The sequence below is a fragment of the Lepisma saccharinum genome, chromosome 11 (assembly GCF_977018435.1).
Source record: "Lepisma saccharinum chromosome 11, izLepSacc3.1, whole genome shotgun sequence".
Lineage (NCBI taxonomy): Eukaryota > Metazoa > Arthropoda > Insecta > Zygentoma > Lepismatidae > Lepisma > Lepisma saccharinum.
This window is the reverse complement of record NC_139239.1, coordinates 65,540,984-65,558,766: the sequence shown is the minus strand read 5'-3', so window position 1 is coordinate 65,558,766 and position 17,783 is coordinate 65,540,984. Positions and strand designations below refer to the sequence as shown.

The 17,783-nt window shown below is 36.8% G+C and overlaps 1 protein-coding gene across 3 annotated transcripts in view; it reads right to left on the bottom strand.

Moving 5' to 3' along the window:
* Nucleotides 1-13,664: 13,664 nt before the first annotated feature.
* Nucleotides 13,665-17,783, bottom strand: part of LOC145994872 (glutamine--fructose-6-phosphate aminotransferase [isomerizing] 2-like) — a 70,404-nt gene continuing 66,285 nt past the window's right edge. For 2 of the 3 annotated variants that reach the window (XM_083131296.1, XM_083131297.1), the window contains 2 exons: nt 16,372-16,506; nt 13,665-15,955 (listed from right to left, as the gene is read on the bottom strand). In XM_083131296.1, the coding sequence (XP_082987422.1) occupies nt 15,845-15,955; nt 16,372-16,506 (246 nt within the window). In that variant the 3' untranslated portion in view covers nt 13,665-15,844. The remainder of the gene's footprint in view (nt 15,956-16,371; nt 16,507-17,783) is intronic. The other variant, XM_083131298.1, reaches the window with a different exon arrangement.

The following is a 17,783-nucleotide window of genomic DNA, read 5'->3' as shown; positions in this document are numbered from 1 at the left end:
AGTTTGGTGAGGGTCAAACTCCAATAGTGCTCACAGTTCGTCATTGTCGACGTTGCTAATGAGTGTCCATGTAGTTCACTTCTAAGAGTCATATCACCAGATCAACATTTTTGCAGCGGCGTATACTCTGGGTCATCTAGGTAATCGCAGATGACCCGGCTGTATTTCTTTATTTTTTTAAAAAATATATATATATATAAATTTCTTCGCAATATTCTTCCAAACCAATTTCGATGCATACATTTCTTTGCTTCCAGCGCGCCGCGAAGGCTTCCATCCGTTTGCCGCTGAATGTCCGGGAACCTTTCTCCAGCCGGTGGAATGACGTTAGGGAATCTCACCCTGACGTCATTCCACCCGCTTCTTTTACAACCCTTGGCGAGAAGAGAAAGAAAAGAGGGGGGAGGAAACTCTGCTTCTCAGGCGCGGCGATTCCGTGGCCAGGGTAAGCTCCTTCTGGTGAGAGTCCACCGGTCTCAACCCCTAGAGTTTGCCTTTCCCTCCGCTGGCGACCATTGACCTCCTACAACCCTCCTCCACAATTCTCTCCCGAAGGCTATGTCGTCGCTAAACATAGAAACTGTGTTTTTTATGGCAGGGACATTTCTCAGGAACGGGAATTTTGGGTTCACAAATTGCCTTCTGTAAGGGAAATAGGGAAAACATACCCGGTAAATTGCGAAGAACAGGAAAATATGAATAACATAGGCAAACCAATTCTACGCTAATTTTCACTATACATTTACTTCTGTCCTGCTGATGTCTGTTACATAGAAATTTATCAAAAGGAAAAAGCTTAAATATTGAAGATGAAGCAAACTAAATTAAAATTCAAAACGTAAGCAATTAATGCACCTATAAGCTGACTCTCCCCATTCTTGTATTTGCAAAAATAGTGATTGTTTCTTCTCTCTAATCTTCAAAAGCAGCGAGAGTGCTTCCTTCACAGAACTGAATATTTTTTAAAGGAAAAGATATAAATAAATTATATATATTTTAGTTAATTTAAGTTACTATTCCACTTTTTTAGATTAATAGTGATGAAGATGAACGACTAAAACATATAAGGAACAAACACATCAGGCACATAGCCAGGTGGAGGATTGTTTAATGAAGTGATCGACACATTACATGGTCAACTTTATGATAGATTTGGCGATTTCCATACATTGCACTTTGTTTCCCTCTTGGATTCATTTCAGTTCCCAGTGTTTAAGAGTAACTTTCCAGAAAGAGCTTTCATGTCTCTATTGGAAAAATATGGTGCACACTTTGATTCTGTGAGGCTGAAAAATGAACTCACCGTTCTCTAGGCATCTCAAGATCTCATTTTTACTGGGAAGCCAATTTACGAGATAGTTTCTAATATGGTAAAGAACAAACTAACTGTTGCCTTGCCAGAAGTATATAACTTGGCAACACTCATTCTCACTATACCATCCACTACAGCTTCTGTTGAACGTTCTTTTTCGGCACTCAAAAGAATAAAATCATTCTGCAGATCAACCCAAGGACAGGAGCCCGACCCTGTGGCCGAGTGGTTAGCACATCGCGCTGCGACGCCAAGGGTCCCGGGTTCGAATCCCGGTCGGGCTTGGTTGTTTGTGAATGTCCATTCATCAATTTCATCACTCATCCCCATCTTCGCAAATTAGCCAAGAGGCACAAAACGCGAAGTAAAATAAATCAATCAATCAACCAAGGACAGGACAGGTTAAGTGGACTTGCTCTGCTATCAATTGAAAAGGAGATGCTATGTACGTAATCTTCGGAACAACCCCACCTTTCCATTTCATCAAGTCGTTATTGACAAGTAACATAACATAACCCACAGCTCTTGACGGGCTTTGGCTTACCTACCGACTGCTGGTCTCCCTCCCACACTGTTCCTCCGTCACCTGTTATAGCGTGGAGGTCTTAGACCAGTATTGGGGTGACGGGTGATCAGCCCGACGAACCCCCAGCCGTTATTGTAGGTCTTCTCGACCGGGTTACGCTCACTCACTCGGAGCTTCCCAATTTCCTCACGATGGTAGGTTGCCACCGGCCCTATACGAAGGCCGAATAAATTCCGACCAGAGCCGGATTCGAACCTACGCCGTCCCGCAGCGAACGATCTCAAGACGAGTGAACGCCTTAACCCGCTCGGCTACGGAGGAGGACTGTTATTGGGAAGTTCACCTCTCAAATAAGAAGACTGAAGTTCAACTACAAGTAATCGGGTCCTGGGGTAAGTTGAATTTTGCACTTAAATTAATAATGAGGGTTTCTATTTCACTAGTGAATGTCTTTCATTTTATATTTCACAGTTTTTTTTATTTTGCTTTATAATACTGTCTTGTTTTATTATTTGAAATTCTACACGTATATGAAACTGCAATAATGAGAATTAATTGATTGTGGTCGCCACAATAAGACAAACATTCCCTCAAAATATCCCTAAATCCCATATGGATCCTGATATAAAATGCACGGAAACTTTTGGAGTTTGATGATCAAGGGTCGGAGATTACCCACTCGTTAGAACCAGCATACGCCACTGCATTTTTGAACCATTGCTGTATGGTTCGTTCATTTACTGTGTCAGATCCAAATGCTCTGTTGAAGTTCCTTGCTGCCTCTGGTGCATTGTGGTCAAGTTTATAAACTCATAAAGAAAAAGTAGACATATTTGACTTCCATCCATGTTGTGTCAATCAGTGGCATTGCGTGCAGTTCACATACATGTGTTCACAATAAAATTTTTATACTCGATGGATACTCCTCTCCCTTGTAACTTCATCTTCTATTGAAAAAAAGTAAGAATAACAGTTCAACTAATTTTCAATAATTTCCCCCAAAAATGACACTATATTTGCTGTAATATATCTTTTTTATTAAAGTAACACCCTTCTAATTATGTAATTCACAATTAGTGATGGCTAGTTCAAACTAATTAGTATAACATGCAATCTCAGGTATGTACAATGCAAGACTACCATACTTCGCAATCTACTTTCTATTACACTGACCATATGTTAACCAACGACATTCATTCAGCAATGAAAGCATGTGCATCGTTAGCGGGACAGATGGGAGTAGGCGTCCAGTCCAGAAATAATGTATTTTGTGTAATAACATATTTGGATATTATACAGGATGTCCCCCTTCTCACAATAACTCTGTTTCGATGCTTATGACTGAAGTATCAGTCAATGTGACATTGCTCATACTCCTGCCCTTAGTGTTTCAAGGTTTTCCGCGGCACCCAGAATGTAGCCCTCTCTAACACTTGCAAAGTTCAGTTACTTGTAAGATTGCATGCTTTAAGTTAAAAATTAAACATGTATTCCAAATTCAGAAACATTACATATGTAAGAATGTACTAAATAAGCACATATTGACTAACAATTCAGTGAAAATATTGGAACATTTTGCAGCGCCCCTGTAAGTCAATTTCGGTGCCCCAGGCTGCCACGGCACACACTTTGGGAACCACATTTAAATCGTATAGTAACATTAACATGTTTACCCATCATCGCCTTGTAATTGAGGGGTCCCGGGTCCGATACCCGGTGGAGGCACATAGTGATTCGGATCCCTCTTAAAACTGTAGGCCCAGTCCCAATTACTGTGCATAAAGTGGACTTAAAACACCAAATCAATCAATCAAACATATTTACCATCCTTGATCTTATGCATTGCACGAAACTAATCATTCCAGATGCAGTCTTTTGGAAACAAGTCACTTGTACTCGTATATGTGCAAATAGTAACAAATGCCCAGGATGTGTCCTTTCCCCATCCATGCATTCGAGTGAATTGATCAATTACAAAAAATGCCCTATGAAAAAAGAATAAGAATTCTCTTTTACATATATTTATATATTTTTTATATCTATCTATTGCAAACAAGACTACTTACTGATTTGTCCGAATAAGTGGCAAAAGAAAGTGCATGTTTAATGTGTGTTCCTTAGTCACTTATTCGAGCAAATCAGTAAGTAGTCTTGTTTGCAATAGATACATTTGCACACAAACTCGCTCTTGAAGAATGAAGCCTATAATTGAGCTCTAGATATTACACAGAAAATAAAATTCTCACTGTGGGTCAAGTAATTGAATGCTACACACTGACGCACAATGAACTTAATAACGATATTAAGAGAAATACCTACTGAAAATTAAATTCTACATTATGCAACTATGTAGTGCAGACCATCTCACTAATCTATTGGTGTCTCATAGACATGCCTTGTATATGCTGCACTCTGGTGACAAATTAAAGAAGTATTGCTGCTTGCATCAGGGCTCGCACCATTATGTGTTCACACAGCGTAGTGAACATTTTCGGGGTATAGTGGCCAACAGCTCCTTAGCTGCTAGTTTGATGCAACACGCACAGCAATTGTGTTCAACGCAATCCATGGAACTATCTAAAAAAGTTATCAGACGTGAAAGACGTCGTGCCAGAGTAAACTTGAACATCAATGAAGGATTTTTTCGAATAAATATATATATGTGTGTGTGTGTGTGTGAGCATTTAATATGTATGTAATTTAAAAGATAAACATGAGTGTTCACGTGCTCATGCGAACATTATCAGCCAACGCGCCTGGTGTCAATATGATCATACAGCAATTCATACTCAATTGATTCCTTGCTCATGTGCAATAATATGTTCCAGTCACTTTCCGATACACTGGCACCATCTGATGGTGTTTGGGAATATCCAGCGTACATCATCCCGAAATCCGACATTTGAAGTGCAACAACCTGATATAAATGCAAAATAAGCATAAGATTTTTCATAATCAAATATATGAATAAGAGACTAAATGTACAATAATTAATTTATTTTTAAAATTATTGTAAACCAAGTCAATAAAAGCTGTTAACAGGCTAAGTTAATTAATTTATGGAATTTCCATTATGTGCTCATAATGCTGCAAAGCGGAAGAAGAAATCATAACCTGAAAAAGAAAAGGGGAAAGAAATAGTACCTGTAGATACTGTTGAATAAACGTTTGTTAAAAATAAATAAATGTTGTCACAGTACAGCAGAAGAGAAATGTATATTTCTTGAAAACTATTCACATGTAAGAGCTGAATTTAGTCTTTATTCCTGATGACTCTGGCAAGCATTAGATGTAGTAAATTTGTTCAATACTCTTAGAAGTACTGCTTCACATTAATTTAATGTCCATGTAATCTAATGATTGCAATGTTATGTTCTATTTGTGGCGGAGTTAATTATTGTGTTATGGTCAAGAAATTAGGTAAATCTTATCATTTATTTTGTATTTTCCTTATTTAGCATTGCTTTTCTGCCACTTTCGGCTAATTGTGGCAATGAAGATGAATGGTGATTACCTGAAAGTGATGAAGGAATGCTCACAAAGAAACACCGATGCCCATGCCAGGACTGAAACCTTCAACCATCTGTGGCAAGATCATGGTGTAATGCTCAACGTGCTCAATCACCAAGGTGGATATAAACTTTTATAATTTTCTGTATCAAGTTAATTTAATCTATTAGTGTCTCTTAGGCACACGTGCACAGCTCCCAATGTTGTCACATTGAGTTTTTAAGAAAGTGATTGAATCAAATGGCCATGTGTAAATTCTGGTCATTTCCATAGAGAAACATTGAAGAATAAAATACCTCACACTGTTTGCTTGTAAACATGTCCTCATGTTTACCCACTAACATAAACCACAGCAAAGGCATTAGGAGGTAAAATGTCCATGTCTCGTTGACCTCATGCCTCTTCATCCGGTATTATACCACCGAGATATATAAATGTAGCCTCACAAAGGACCCTCCCCAACCCTTGCAGTGATTTATGCACACACCTCCTAATAAACTAACAAACTCTCTAGCATTCTTAAGCCCAAAGCCTTCCATCTGTCCCTATCTTGAGCAAGATCAATCCAATCTTTTCCATCCGTACAGATTTCCATTAGGTTCATCTCAATGTTATCCCTCCATCACCGTCTTGGCCTTCCTACAGGTCTCTTACCATCAGGTTTCCCAACAAAAATTCTGTAAACTCTTCTTTCCTCTCCCATTCGTGCCACATGGCCTGCCCATCTAAGTCTTCTTGATTTAATTATTCTAATAATATCTGGACATGAATACATATTATGCAGTTCTAAGTTACATATCCTTCTCTGTTCACCTGTCTCCTCATCCCTTTTAGGTCCAAATATTTTTCTAAGGATTTTATTTTCAAATACTCATAAGTTATGTTCCTCTTTTAATGTAATGGACCCAGCTCCTAATACCCCTCCAAATTTTCCACAACATCCCCAAAAATATATGGAGGTCCAGGACTGACATTGTGAGTATTTGCAAAAAAAAAACACACACCCACACAAGATGTATAAATTATAAAAAGTAGCCCCTACCTAGGAGTTTTCACTTCAAGCACTGATCAGAAGTGAACATTTTGGAAAAGAAATTCAGATTACTGGTTGAAAAGTTAGTGAAACTTTGTAGCTTTAACTCACATTTTGATATTTTCATTAAAAAAGTAACGAGCATGATAAAGAGCCAAAAGACTTATTCTCCATTTTCAAAAATTAGTATGTCAAACATTAGTTACTGATGCATTCTCAACAGGTCAATGCAAGCAGAGTTAGAAGTGTCATGCAATAGTCATACTATATGTGTAACTTATTCATGAAAAAGCACTAAACTATTCGTTTGGGGAATAAAAGACGCAGTTGATAATAATTACTATTTTTTTTCCATGAAACTTACTTGTAGAGGTTCTATTAATTTTGGTGGCCTCTGCCATCATCCACTTGGGAACTCGTTGCTTCACTGCTATCAAGTTACTACAGTTTATTCTGATTTGGAGCATTCTCGTAAACACTGGATCATAAACCCCCACCCTCCTGAGAAGCAGATGGCAAGATCAAAGATATGGGTAAGTGAAAGCTGAACCCAAACGTGACCATGAAGACATGTATCTGCTTAGTTAACGCTCTGGGAAATCCATTGCCAATATTTGCTTGAAGCTCGTGGTGGTAAGATAGGTGGATGTTTTATAACCCCCGCCACGCTAAAGCCGGGTCAGGTAGTTGCGGAGTTCTTGGAAAAGGGGGATGAATGGTCACTGTGAAATTAGCTTTGTTTTATCTACGTTCAAGTGCGAAGGGAAATCATCAATTTATACTTATCCTCGTCACTTCTGTCTTTCGTGTGACTGCCGGTATCAGCCAATGATGGCTATTTATTTCCGCCAAAAGCCAGCCCCCGTGGCGGAGTGGTTAGCACATTGCGCTACGATGCCAGGGTTCGAATCCCTGCCTGGGCATGGATGTTTGGGAGTGTCCAATCATCGCTCATCCCCATCTTCGCAAAATTAGCCAAAAGTGGCACAAAAAGCAAAGTAAAATAAAGCAAATCAATCAGTCAATCAGTAATTTCCTCCTAGATTAGATTAGGAACATACGGCTTTGAATGACAGTACTAAGAAAGATAAGGTAATCGGGACTGGACCTACATTTTAAAGTGGGACCCGAAGCACTATGTGCCTTCACTGAGTATCGAACCTGCGATCTATTGATTACAAGGCGACTGTAACACCATCTGAGAGGCCCCTCTAAATATTTATGTACACCACTACTTACAATAATGTACATAAAGTATTTATCAGGAACTTTACTTTTCATCAAATGGACCTACCATCATTATTTTTGTTACTCAATAAATATTCAACTTTTTACTTCTTTGACATAAATTTCGATGCCATGACTGTTGTTTTTACACAAATTTTAGGGGTCTTAACTACACGTAAGCTAGATGATGAATATTTGCTGTTTTATCTCTGATTTTATAGCATCTTTTTACTATTTTTGTAATAATAATATTTTTTAGTCAAGATAGAAAAAATAAAATAGTATTAACGTTGTCTTTCCTCAGTTTCTTAGTCTGTGGTTACATACAACAATACTCCACACGCATCAGAGAAATTAAGTACTAATTAATTAATTTTCATATTATTACAAATAATTATATTAACATATTAAATAGAAACAATTTTATTATTATATTTCTGAGACACTTGCCTCTGAACGGCTCCCCAAATTATATATTTCTAAATACGTGCCTAGTGATGTGTCGAGTTAGTATGACTTGGTAACTAGCCTTCTTATTTTATACTGGAAATATACAAGTATTGTATCTGTATCGGTGGGTATCAGTCATGGTATCAGTATCGGCAAATGGTGGTATCGGCTCAGCTCTAGAATTATAGAAAGCTAATTAAAATGGCTGCACCAACTAGTGCCACCTATGTACTAGAGGTGAATTTTAGGCATGTTTGTATCCACTACTGTAGATAAATCAAAATGTAGACTTTGTAACAAAGAGAAAAAGAGAGTGAGTAAAGGATTGCCAGCTGAGAGAATACTCTGATCAATATCCTCCCAGTGTCTAAACATATGTGTGTGTTCTCTAGTTAGGCATTGGGCCTCCCCGATGGCACAGTGGTATCATCGTCACCTTGTAATCAAGGGGTCCAGGGTTCGATACTCGGTGGAGGCACATAGTCGTTCGGATCCCACTTTAAACTGTAGGTCTAGTCTCAATTAGCCTTACTGTGCATAAAGTGAACTTAAAACACCAAATCAATCAAATCTAGTTAGGCATTGTTGATTTCATTGTGAAATGCATTGCTGTAAATAACTACTGAAGATTTTTAAATTTATCAGCGTTATTGCATTCATTCTATAATAACAGGATGTGAAAAACATACCTGTATGCAACAATTCAACAGGGTATTTACCGGAAGTATCTTGATTCCTCCCCTCCCCAAAATGATTACAGTTACCATCACATGTGCTTGTCTTTATATTTATATCATGATTGTCCTAAGTTACAACTGCAAAGCAATTGTAGAGTATGCAAACCAAAGTGGCACGGCTGGAAAAAAAAAGCCTCTCCTGAAATGAACTTATAAACACACAACATATGGATCTTCCCTTTTAACATCTCAAAATAAACAACCATGGGTTTTTCTTTGGGACTTTTTTTCGCTCAACCACGACTCTAACCTGAGTTTCTGATGTACCATATGCCATTGCTATACCAACAGGGGCACATCAAATATCAAAGTGATGCTCACCCAGGAAAATTTTCTTGGCGTTTTATTGTGCTTCACTCATTGATCAAGCAATGATGGCACGTGCATATCTTTTACATCTATAATTTCATTAGAACACATTGTATTTTTGTTATTTTATAGCACTTTTCTGCCACTTTTAGCTAATTGTGACAATGAACATGAATGATGAATAGATGAAACTGATTAAGGGATACTTGCAAATAACACCTATGCCCAGGCCAGGAAACAAACCCAGAATCTTCGGTGCCAAGATCAAATGTTGCCCGTCACTGAGGCAACTAGAACACAATTCGATAAGTAGAAAATATATATACTATTCCCTGTTACTTTAATTATACATATTACAACCTGTTACTTGAATTATTCTTTAGAAATCATGTTGAATTATTATCAACAAACTCTTCTGCCCTAGTGACCTCATCATACTTAATTCAGCCACAGACAGTTAAATCAGAGAGCGACACTATATTTAGTGACCTAAAACTTTGCTGAGGGAAACTAAAGTAAATAATACTTGCTGAGCATTGCTAATATGTTGTCACTCAAGTAGCTCAAATGAAGCAAGCCTGAATTTTCATTTACATGTTTTACCTGTATGGAAGTGAAGCTGCAATGGAATATGCTGCATTTGAATTATTGGTGATATCAGTGGTGCTAAGTGTCCCAGCATGATGCTAAAATGTGAAAAACCACAACAATTGGCTTGAAACACTGACAGTGATTAAATTGCTGTATATAGGTACATCTTTCTTCAATATTAATATTATTGAGTTTCATTCACCTCTCCTCAATCTGCCTTTAATTTAACCATTCTTCGATCCTACATGATTTATTTTCCAACAAATGTAAATTTTGTGGTCAATCACCTCCATCTAATGGAATAGAGCAATTGATTGATGTGGTGTTTTAAGTCCACTTTATGCACAGTAAGGCTAATCAGGACTGGACTTACAGTTTAAAAAGGGATGCGAACCACTTGTTCCTCCATCGGGTAACGAACCCGGGACCCCTTGATTAAAAGGCAACGACACTACCACTGTGCCATCGGGACAGTAGCGGCTCGTGCCTAAAATAACAGGTGAAGAAGTATATTTATAGGCAATGAAAACAAATAGTAAGTGCCAGTGCCCCCCCCCCCCCAATTTAAAACGTCTTTTTTGTCTTCATCCGTCCATCTGGAAAATGGTGTCTGCAACAAATTACACACTAAGTCATTTTCTGGGTTCATTGTAGAAACCACAGCTCAACACATGAACACAACACACGATAGGAAACGCGAAACACACACGCGGAACAAGATCTCGCGAGAACGCGAAGATTTTGCCACAAGCACTGGATGCGATGTTTTCTCCGACGAGAGAACTGATTCACGTAGAGGGCGACACCATGTTCAAGGCCAACGCTAGGTGACGTCACCGTTGCCATGACAACCGGCTAAGTCTTCCGCACCCTGGCGAGGTTTGCTCTTCGACGAACTCACGTGCGTAGCGCAGAGCGGCGTAATTTGAGTATTATCGCGTACGTTCTGCTGAGAAATAGTTTAATTTAACAAGCAAATGAAAAATGTCAATATTAATTTGAAAATTAGGTGAAAACATCTGCACTTGTTGCACTTGGCCAGCCGCCACTGCATCGGGAAGGCCCTCTAATGAAATAGGAAAACTTATAGTATTCCACATGTACTCATTACTTGATGTTTAACTCAGGATAAATTCTAGAGCAAAATTACATGCATTAACTGAATCTTTTTTCCGGGTGGCCATTCTAGGAGCATCATAAAATTCAAGTACAATTCCCGGCTTTCAAGGCGAACTTTACAAAAATTCAAGGGTTCAAGTACATGTTTTCTCTATTTCAAACTTACGTATTATCAACTCTCACTACCCATATATCTACAATATGAAGGGTCTGTGCGATTCCTTGTATCCAAAAATTTTAATTCGATTAAATGGTATGTGTGTTTAAAATATTTAATTTAAGATGCAGAGTTTACATTAGCCATTTCACATACTCAGACTCGAAATACATGTACAAACACAAGTCACAAATGTTACGGGATATACTTATCTACGAAAAATTGTTAATTGTAAAAGAATTTCAAACTCAAATTTACCTAATCAACTTCAAAATATCTCATTTTGAAAAATCTTCCATCTGTCAGATAGATTATTCTGCAAAGGACACTTACGAAGTAAACGGAATGAAAGAATTCTGTTTTATTTTCCAAGCAGCTTTATTTTCCTTCCTCGATAAAAATAAAGATCAAACTGTGAAAAACTTGCCTCAGGGCATTTATGAATGTGTATAAATTCAATGGGATTTGGATTAATGAAAGTTGCAATTTTTCACATCTACGGGGAAAAATTCACACACAATTCCCGGAGCTAATAATTCCTGAAATTCAAGGAATTCCCAGTGAGTAGCCATCCTGTTTTTTTTCTTTTAACACTTTCCGGTCGGGAATCGGATGTGATGCGAGCAGAGTAAAACACCCGTTCTGGTCGCCTATCGGCTAGGATACAATCGCCGTATTTTTGTTGAGTTTAAATGTATTTGCCCAAACCTCATGTGATTATCGTTTCATACGCTTGGAGATAGTTCTATTTTTCGCCACTAGAGAGCATCTTATGCTGGTTGGGTAAAGGCTTGCCGTTATTTCATTGTTTTTTTGATAACGTGCACAGTGTGTGTTTCTGCTGATTTTTCAAAAATACAACAATACATAATTTTTCAATAATTATTGCAATGTGTAAATTATAAAAATGTAACATCTATTTGAATTATCTATTAGAACAGAATCTAACCTTTCATTTGATATACAGTGTGTCCGAGAAAAAATATACCAATAAAGAATTTAAATAACTCAACAATTGTTAACGATAGAAATATCAAATAATGTTTATTTGGAAGAGAAAACCATAGGATTTTTTTTTAACCAAAGAACAAGAAAAAAATTTCACCTTAGTAGATCTCAATGTGTGCTCCTTTGGTGGCGCGACAAACATCAAGGCGGTACTCAACCTCCATCCAAGTGTTCAACATTTGATGAGTGACGGAGCCACATGCATCGATAATAATTATTTCACGAAGATCATTGAGGTCTTGCACAGGTGTGGTAAACCATAGTCTTCACATAACCCCAAAGGAAAAAGTCCAAAGGAGACAAGTCTGGTGACCGTGGTGGCCATATAATGGGTCCACCCCTCCCAATCCAATTACCAGTGAAATTGTTATTAAGGAAGTTAGTAACACAATGGGCATAATGGGGGGGGGGCATTGTGCTGAAACATGTACCCATGAGGTATACGAGGTACAGCATACTGTTGCAACATTTGCAGGTAACTTGCACCTGTAACTGTAGTTTCCTCAAAGAAAAAGGGCTCAATTACGGAATCTCGTGTCAAACCACACCACACATTCAACTTTGGACTGTTGCGTTCATGTTCAATAACTGCATGGGGATTCTGCTCACCCCATATTCTACAGTTATGCCTATGTACTTTTCCGGAAATGTGGAAGGTAGCCTCATCTGAAAATGTTACGTGTGTCAGGAATTCATTGTCATCATCAATGCATGATAGCACTTCACTAGCATAATCAAACCTAGCTGGTTTATCACTGCACTTTAGTTTCTGAACAAGCTGTAACTTGTAGGCTCTAAGCCTTAACCTTTTATGTACGATATCATGCACAGTAGAACGTGGAATTTGAAGTGGAGAACTAGCACGTCTCACAGATTTACGCGGGCTTCTCTGGAAAGCTTCCTGAACTGCAACCACTTTATCCTCGCTCACACGCTTCCGAAAACTACCTTTCTTCCTCAACAAAGACCCTGTTTCCAGCAATTGTTTATGCCATTTAACAATGTAATGACGTTCTGGTGCTTCCTGTCCATATTGTTGCCGGAATCTTCTTTGTACCGTTACAGGGGACTTGAATTCTGCAAACCAAAAGCAGCACTCAACTTTCTGACGAACAGTAAACGGCGCCATTGTACAGACTACTCACGAACAAAGCCGCGCATGCGCTTAATTATGTTACGATTTTTTCCCTTCTGGTGGTAAAAAAAATCCTTTCTTCCCTCTTCCAAATAAACGTTATTTGACATTTCTATCGTTAACGATTGTTGAGTTATTTAAATACTTTACTGGTATATTTTTTCTCAGACACACCGGTAAATACATTGTGATACCATTAATAGTGTATTTTTCTGGATTTTTTTTTTAAAAAATGCCCTAAAATGTCCGTCCACAGATAAAAGCCAAGTGAAAACCGTCAGACCGGAAAGTGTTAATTGGTATAGAATGTTATTTCTGATTCTGGAATTTAATTTTGAGTTTTTTGACATGAAAGTTATAAACTTTTATCATTTGTGCCACAACCTTCCACTTGTTTTTTTGCTGATTTTTTCATTTTCCTCATATATCATACACAGTTTGTAAATACTTGCATGAATTATTCATTCATCAATATTGAACATATATTGTAACTTTGTATATGAAATTTTGAAACTTAAATACATAAAATTACAGGGACATTTTTTTTTAATATAAGTGCACAATAATAAGACATTTAATAATATTAAAATGTGTGCATATTTATTTAAAACAACTGTCTCATTTACTTCCATATACTGATTTGCTATACATGGAACATTGGAATGTGAAAACAGGATTACATATATCAATTAAGTACAAAAATATATGTATACCCTAAGATATACCTTTCTCTAAAAGTGAATAACGTACATTCACATGTATGTTATAATTATATACATAACCACACCACAAATTGCATCTTCACCACAATAGGAAGACCCTGTAACTACCACCGGAAATAAATATTTACAATACTGTGTAAGGCAGAAAAGTAAGAATGTAAAACACAAACCCTTATTTGATAGTTGGATATCAATGTTTACAAGATATGAAAACAAAAGTTTAAAGAAACAGAAAAATTACAACAAAATAATGATAAGCTCAAGAAGATTGAAATTATTGTTTCAAAATGTAACTCTTCTACAGACCCTACCATGGAGCTACAAATTACACATTTATGTTTAACTGAACTTACTATCCAGTAGATATATAGATAGAATTAGTATTTATGAAACTCATCCTCTCTCTTACATTTTCACACATACATTGCACGTTTGTCTTTCTTCCAGTTTATTGTCAATCCTATAATAATATTTGTAACATCTTGATAGATATAACACTTATTTTCATAATATAACTTTAGTATATTTAATTCATTAATAAAAGGTACTTTAAATAAATCATTTTCAAGTAAGGATCACCCTTCTAATTTTCAATATAATTGAAGCAATTGAAATACCAAGTTGGTGAGTTTGAAATATTTCAAGTCTATTCTGCATAGTATGTGCAAAATTGATAATAGACTAATGATTTTTTTTTACATTTGACTAGAACAAATAGAACATTTAGGTCTAAGAAACACTATCCAATATTTTTTATCAATTTGTGTCCTCAAGAAACTTTCAAGTAACAGTAAAAGACTAAACTATAGATTAATCTCGCATAGATAAAAAACAAAATCTCTTATCTGTCAATATTGAAATAGACTTTACAAACATAACATTTCCATTGTTGTGTATTCTGTGACATGTGATTACGAATGTTGTTTATTTACAAGTAGGAAAAAAAATATTTTTTGCTGCAATTGGAATATATATGCAAGGTTATTCATGGTTGGATTAGGTGAACTTATCCAAGAAAACTAATACAGAAATCTGCATGTTAATGTTGCATGATGCAACTATAAAAAATGTCAGAAGTGATCCAATGGCATCGTTTGTAGAAATGGTCATTTATAGATGTTATATGTATTAAATTCATTTACAGTTTTCACTTAATGTAATACTTAATACTTTTTCCTACTGTGCATTATGTGTGCATTTCGAGACAACTGTTTTAATAGCATTATGTACTGACATATTGCAACACTGCTGTTGTCATTGCATTGATAACTTCACATTTTGCACTCATATTACTAATTACATCATTTGCATAACAAAACAAATGTATTTCATGTATCTTCCTAGTGATGGGTTAGTGCTCTATACATATACAATTACACATTTAGTAGAAAATTTTCCTTATAAAACTTGATACACTGAATATTTTCAAAAAACTCAAGACAATATAAATTGACTGGATTACCCAAAACGTTAGTCAATTCTGATATGTAAAGGGAATGAAAAATTTAAATAAACACATAACATCGAATAATACACAATTTTCTAACTACATTTTGTACATACGGTACGAAAGATAATTGAAGATTGTAATATGAAGAAAAAGCACAGGAATGAGTTGCAATACTGATTTTCCCTAATTAATGGGCTATGCAAAGGCCACTGGACTAATTCATTTAGGAATGAAACCAATTGTATTTTCATGTTTGTAACAGGAAAACAGTTCAAATTCAATGAAGAATTCCATGCTGCATGCACATCTCGTTTTTTTACTAACAAGCATGTCATTTTATCTCAGCTACAGTAAAAAAAAAAGTAGGTTTTTCACTCATAACTATACGGAGACAAATATCTACAAATTCCATGTAACTTTTGCTTCTCTTGTGTGTCTGAAGCTTCTTTGCATATGACACATCAACACGAGCAGAGCTGTCATGCTTCCATTCACTGTTATACTGGTTAGCAAGGGTTACGTAAATGAAAAACAAGCTACACAACACAAATTAAACAGTTACTCCACAGTAACAGACTTTGCAAGATTCCTAGGACAGTCGACGTTGCATCCTCGAAGAACAGCTATGTGGTATGAAAGAAGCTGCATGGGAATCACAGTCAAAATGCCCTGGAATAAAGAAAAATATATATTTTATTTATCTCCAATACCATATAAACTTATATAGAACATATATGAAAATTTTGCTGACAGCAATAAAGAAATTACGTAAAATTTAATTATACCCATAACTGATATTCTACTGATCTGATATAAAATAGCAAATGTTCCTTGAAGGACATTTTTTAAAATGTGGTTTTACATTCACTTCATGCACATATAGGCTTATCAGGACTGGATCTACAGTTTTAAGTTGGATACAAATCTCTGCTGGCTTATAAAACCCAGGACCCCTTGATTACAAGGTGATGATGTTGACAGCACACCACAAGGGATGCCTCCTTAAAGAACACTGTTCATTGCCCTTGTCAAGTTACACCTATGTTTCCAAATATTGATACCTGTGAAGAAAATATTCTCCTTACCTGAAGACAGTCAACTGTGTGAGGCACTTCCAGGATCTGAGATGCAAAGCTCTGAGTCTCGGTGTCTCCCTTCTCACATATAACAATCGGACGTCCTTCTCGTGCTGTTACTTGCTGCAGTGCATTCATACATTTCTGTGAAAAGATTGTTATTTTTTAAATTTTTGTTCAATACGTCCATGTACTTTTCTACATGATTTGATGTTTGATATTTCCAAGAGAACAAATAAAATAATGCTCCCATAAGAGTAATGTAATGCCCAAGCGTAATGATTTCTCCTTGCCTCCAACGGCCATACTGGCAGTGTTGCGTGCAAAAAAGAGCTAAATTTTACCTTACCTTAAATGGAGCTAAAGTTGACTTCCAAGGAGATAGATTTACGAAGGCTTGAAAAAGTGCCTCCCATGGAAATTTTAGTTGTCAAAGAGGTGGGAGGCCCTGCTATTACCGTTAACTTTAAAGTGATGACAACTTATTCTTAGTTTTCACCATCTAGATCTGGCTGGTGGCATCACCCATCTTTAAAATCCACCAATGGTTGTATGAAATCGAAAATAAAGGATTCTCAGATAACAATATTAGGCATGTCATCTTCATGTCAGTCATGGTGCTACAGAAAAGCAGCTTGGGAGGTAAGAGGTAGTGGGGTGATGCAGCCAATATAACAATATCATGTTATGTGCAAAATGTATACCCTTGGCAAAAGTTGGTCTATGTGGGCAGATGGACCACATAGGCACCCCAGTTCACAGCGAAATGAGTGCACGAAAGAGCCATGTCTCGTTCCAAAAGAGCTAGTAAGAAACTCGCAGAAACCCTCCCTGATGCTCTTAATTTGCTCTGCCACTGTCTGGGGACATTCTGTGGAAATGATAAAAATGGCCTGATTAAAGGCACAGATAATTCTCTGAATTGTTCTTCATTAGCATGCAATGTTAATTGGCCATTAGCCATTCTCTACTGCTTTTACTCATATTTACCTTCATACTATGTTTTGAGATAGCACCCCTTCAGCACCACTTCTCTCATCTTCAGGTGAACACATTTCTTTTTGCTAGTGGCGAGAATCAAATAAGTACAAGTAAAAGCACTAGACGTTGGGTAATGTCCAATCAACATTGCATACTAAAATGCACAGGATTCTGAATAATTTTACAAACAAAAGTGAGTCATCCTTTTAAACATTTGTGATTCGCAATTCTAAACATTGCCCATGCAGTTGAACAGTGTAAAGTCTGGGTGAAACTTGAAAAAAGTGTTTCTTATAAAAAGGTGTGAAACTGTCAACAGTGGCTACTAGAGTGCTGCAGGGAGAGGGTTTCACTCAAGTGCCAAATATTTCCAATGGGCGATGCTAGATAGTGTACAGAATTGAGCTTCTTCGATCAAGAGAATAATGCTCAAACAGCCA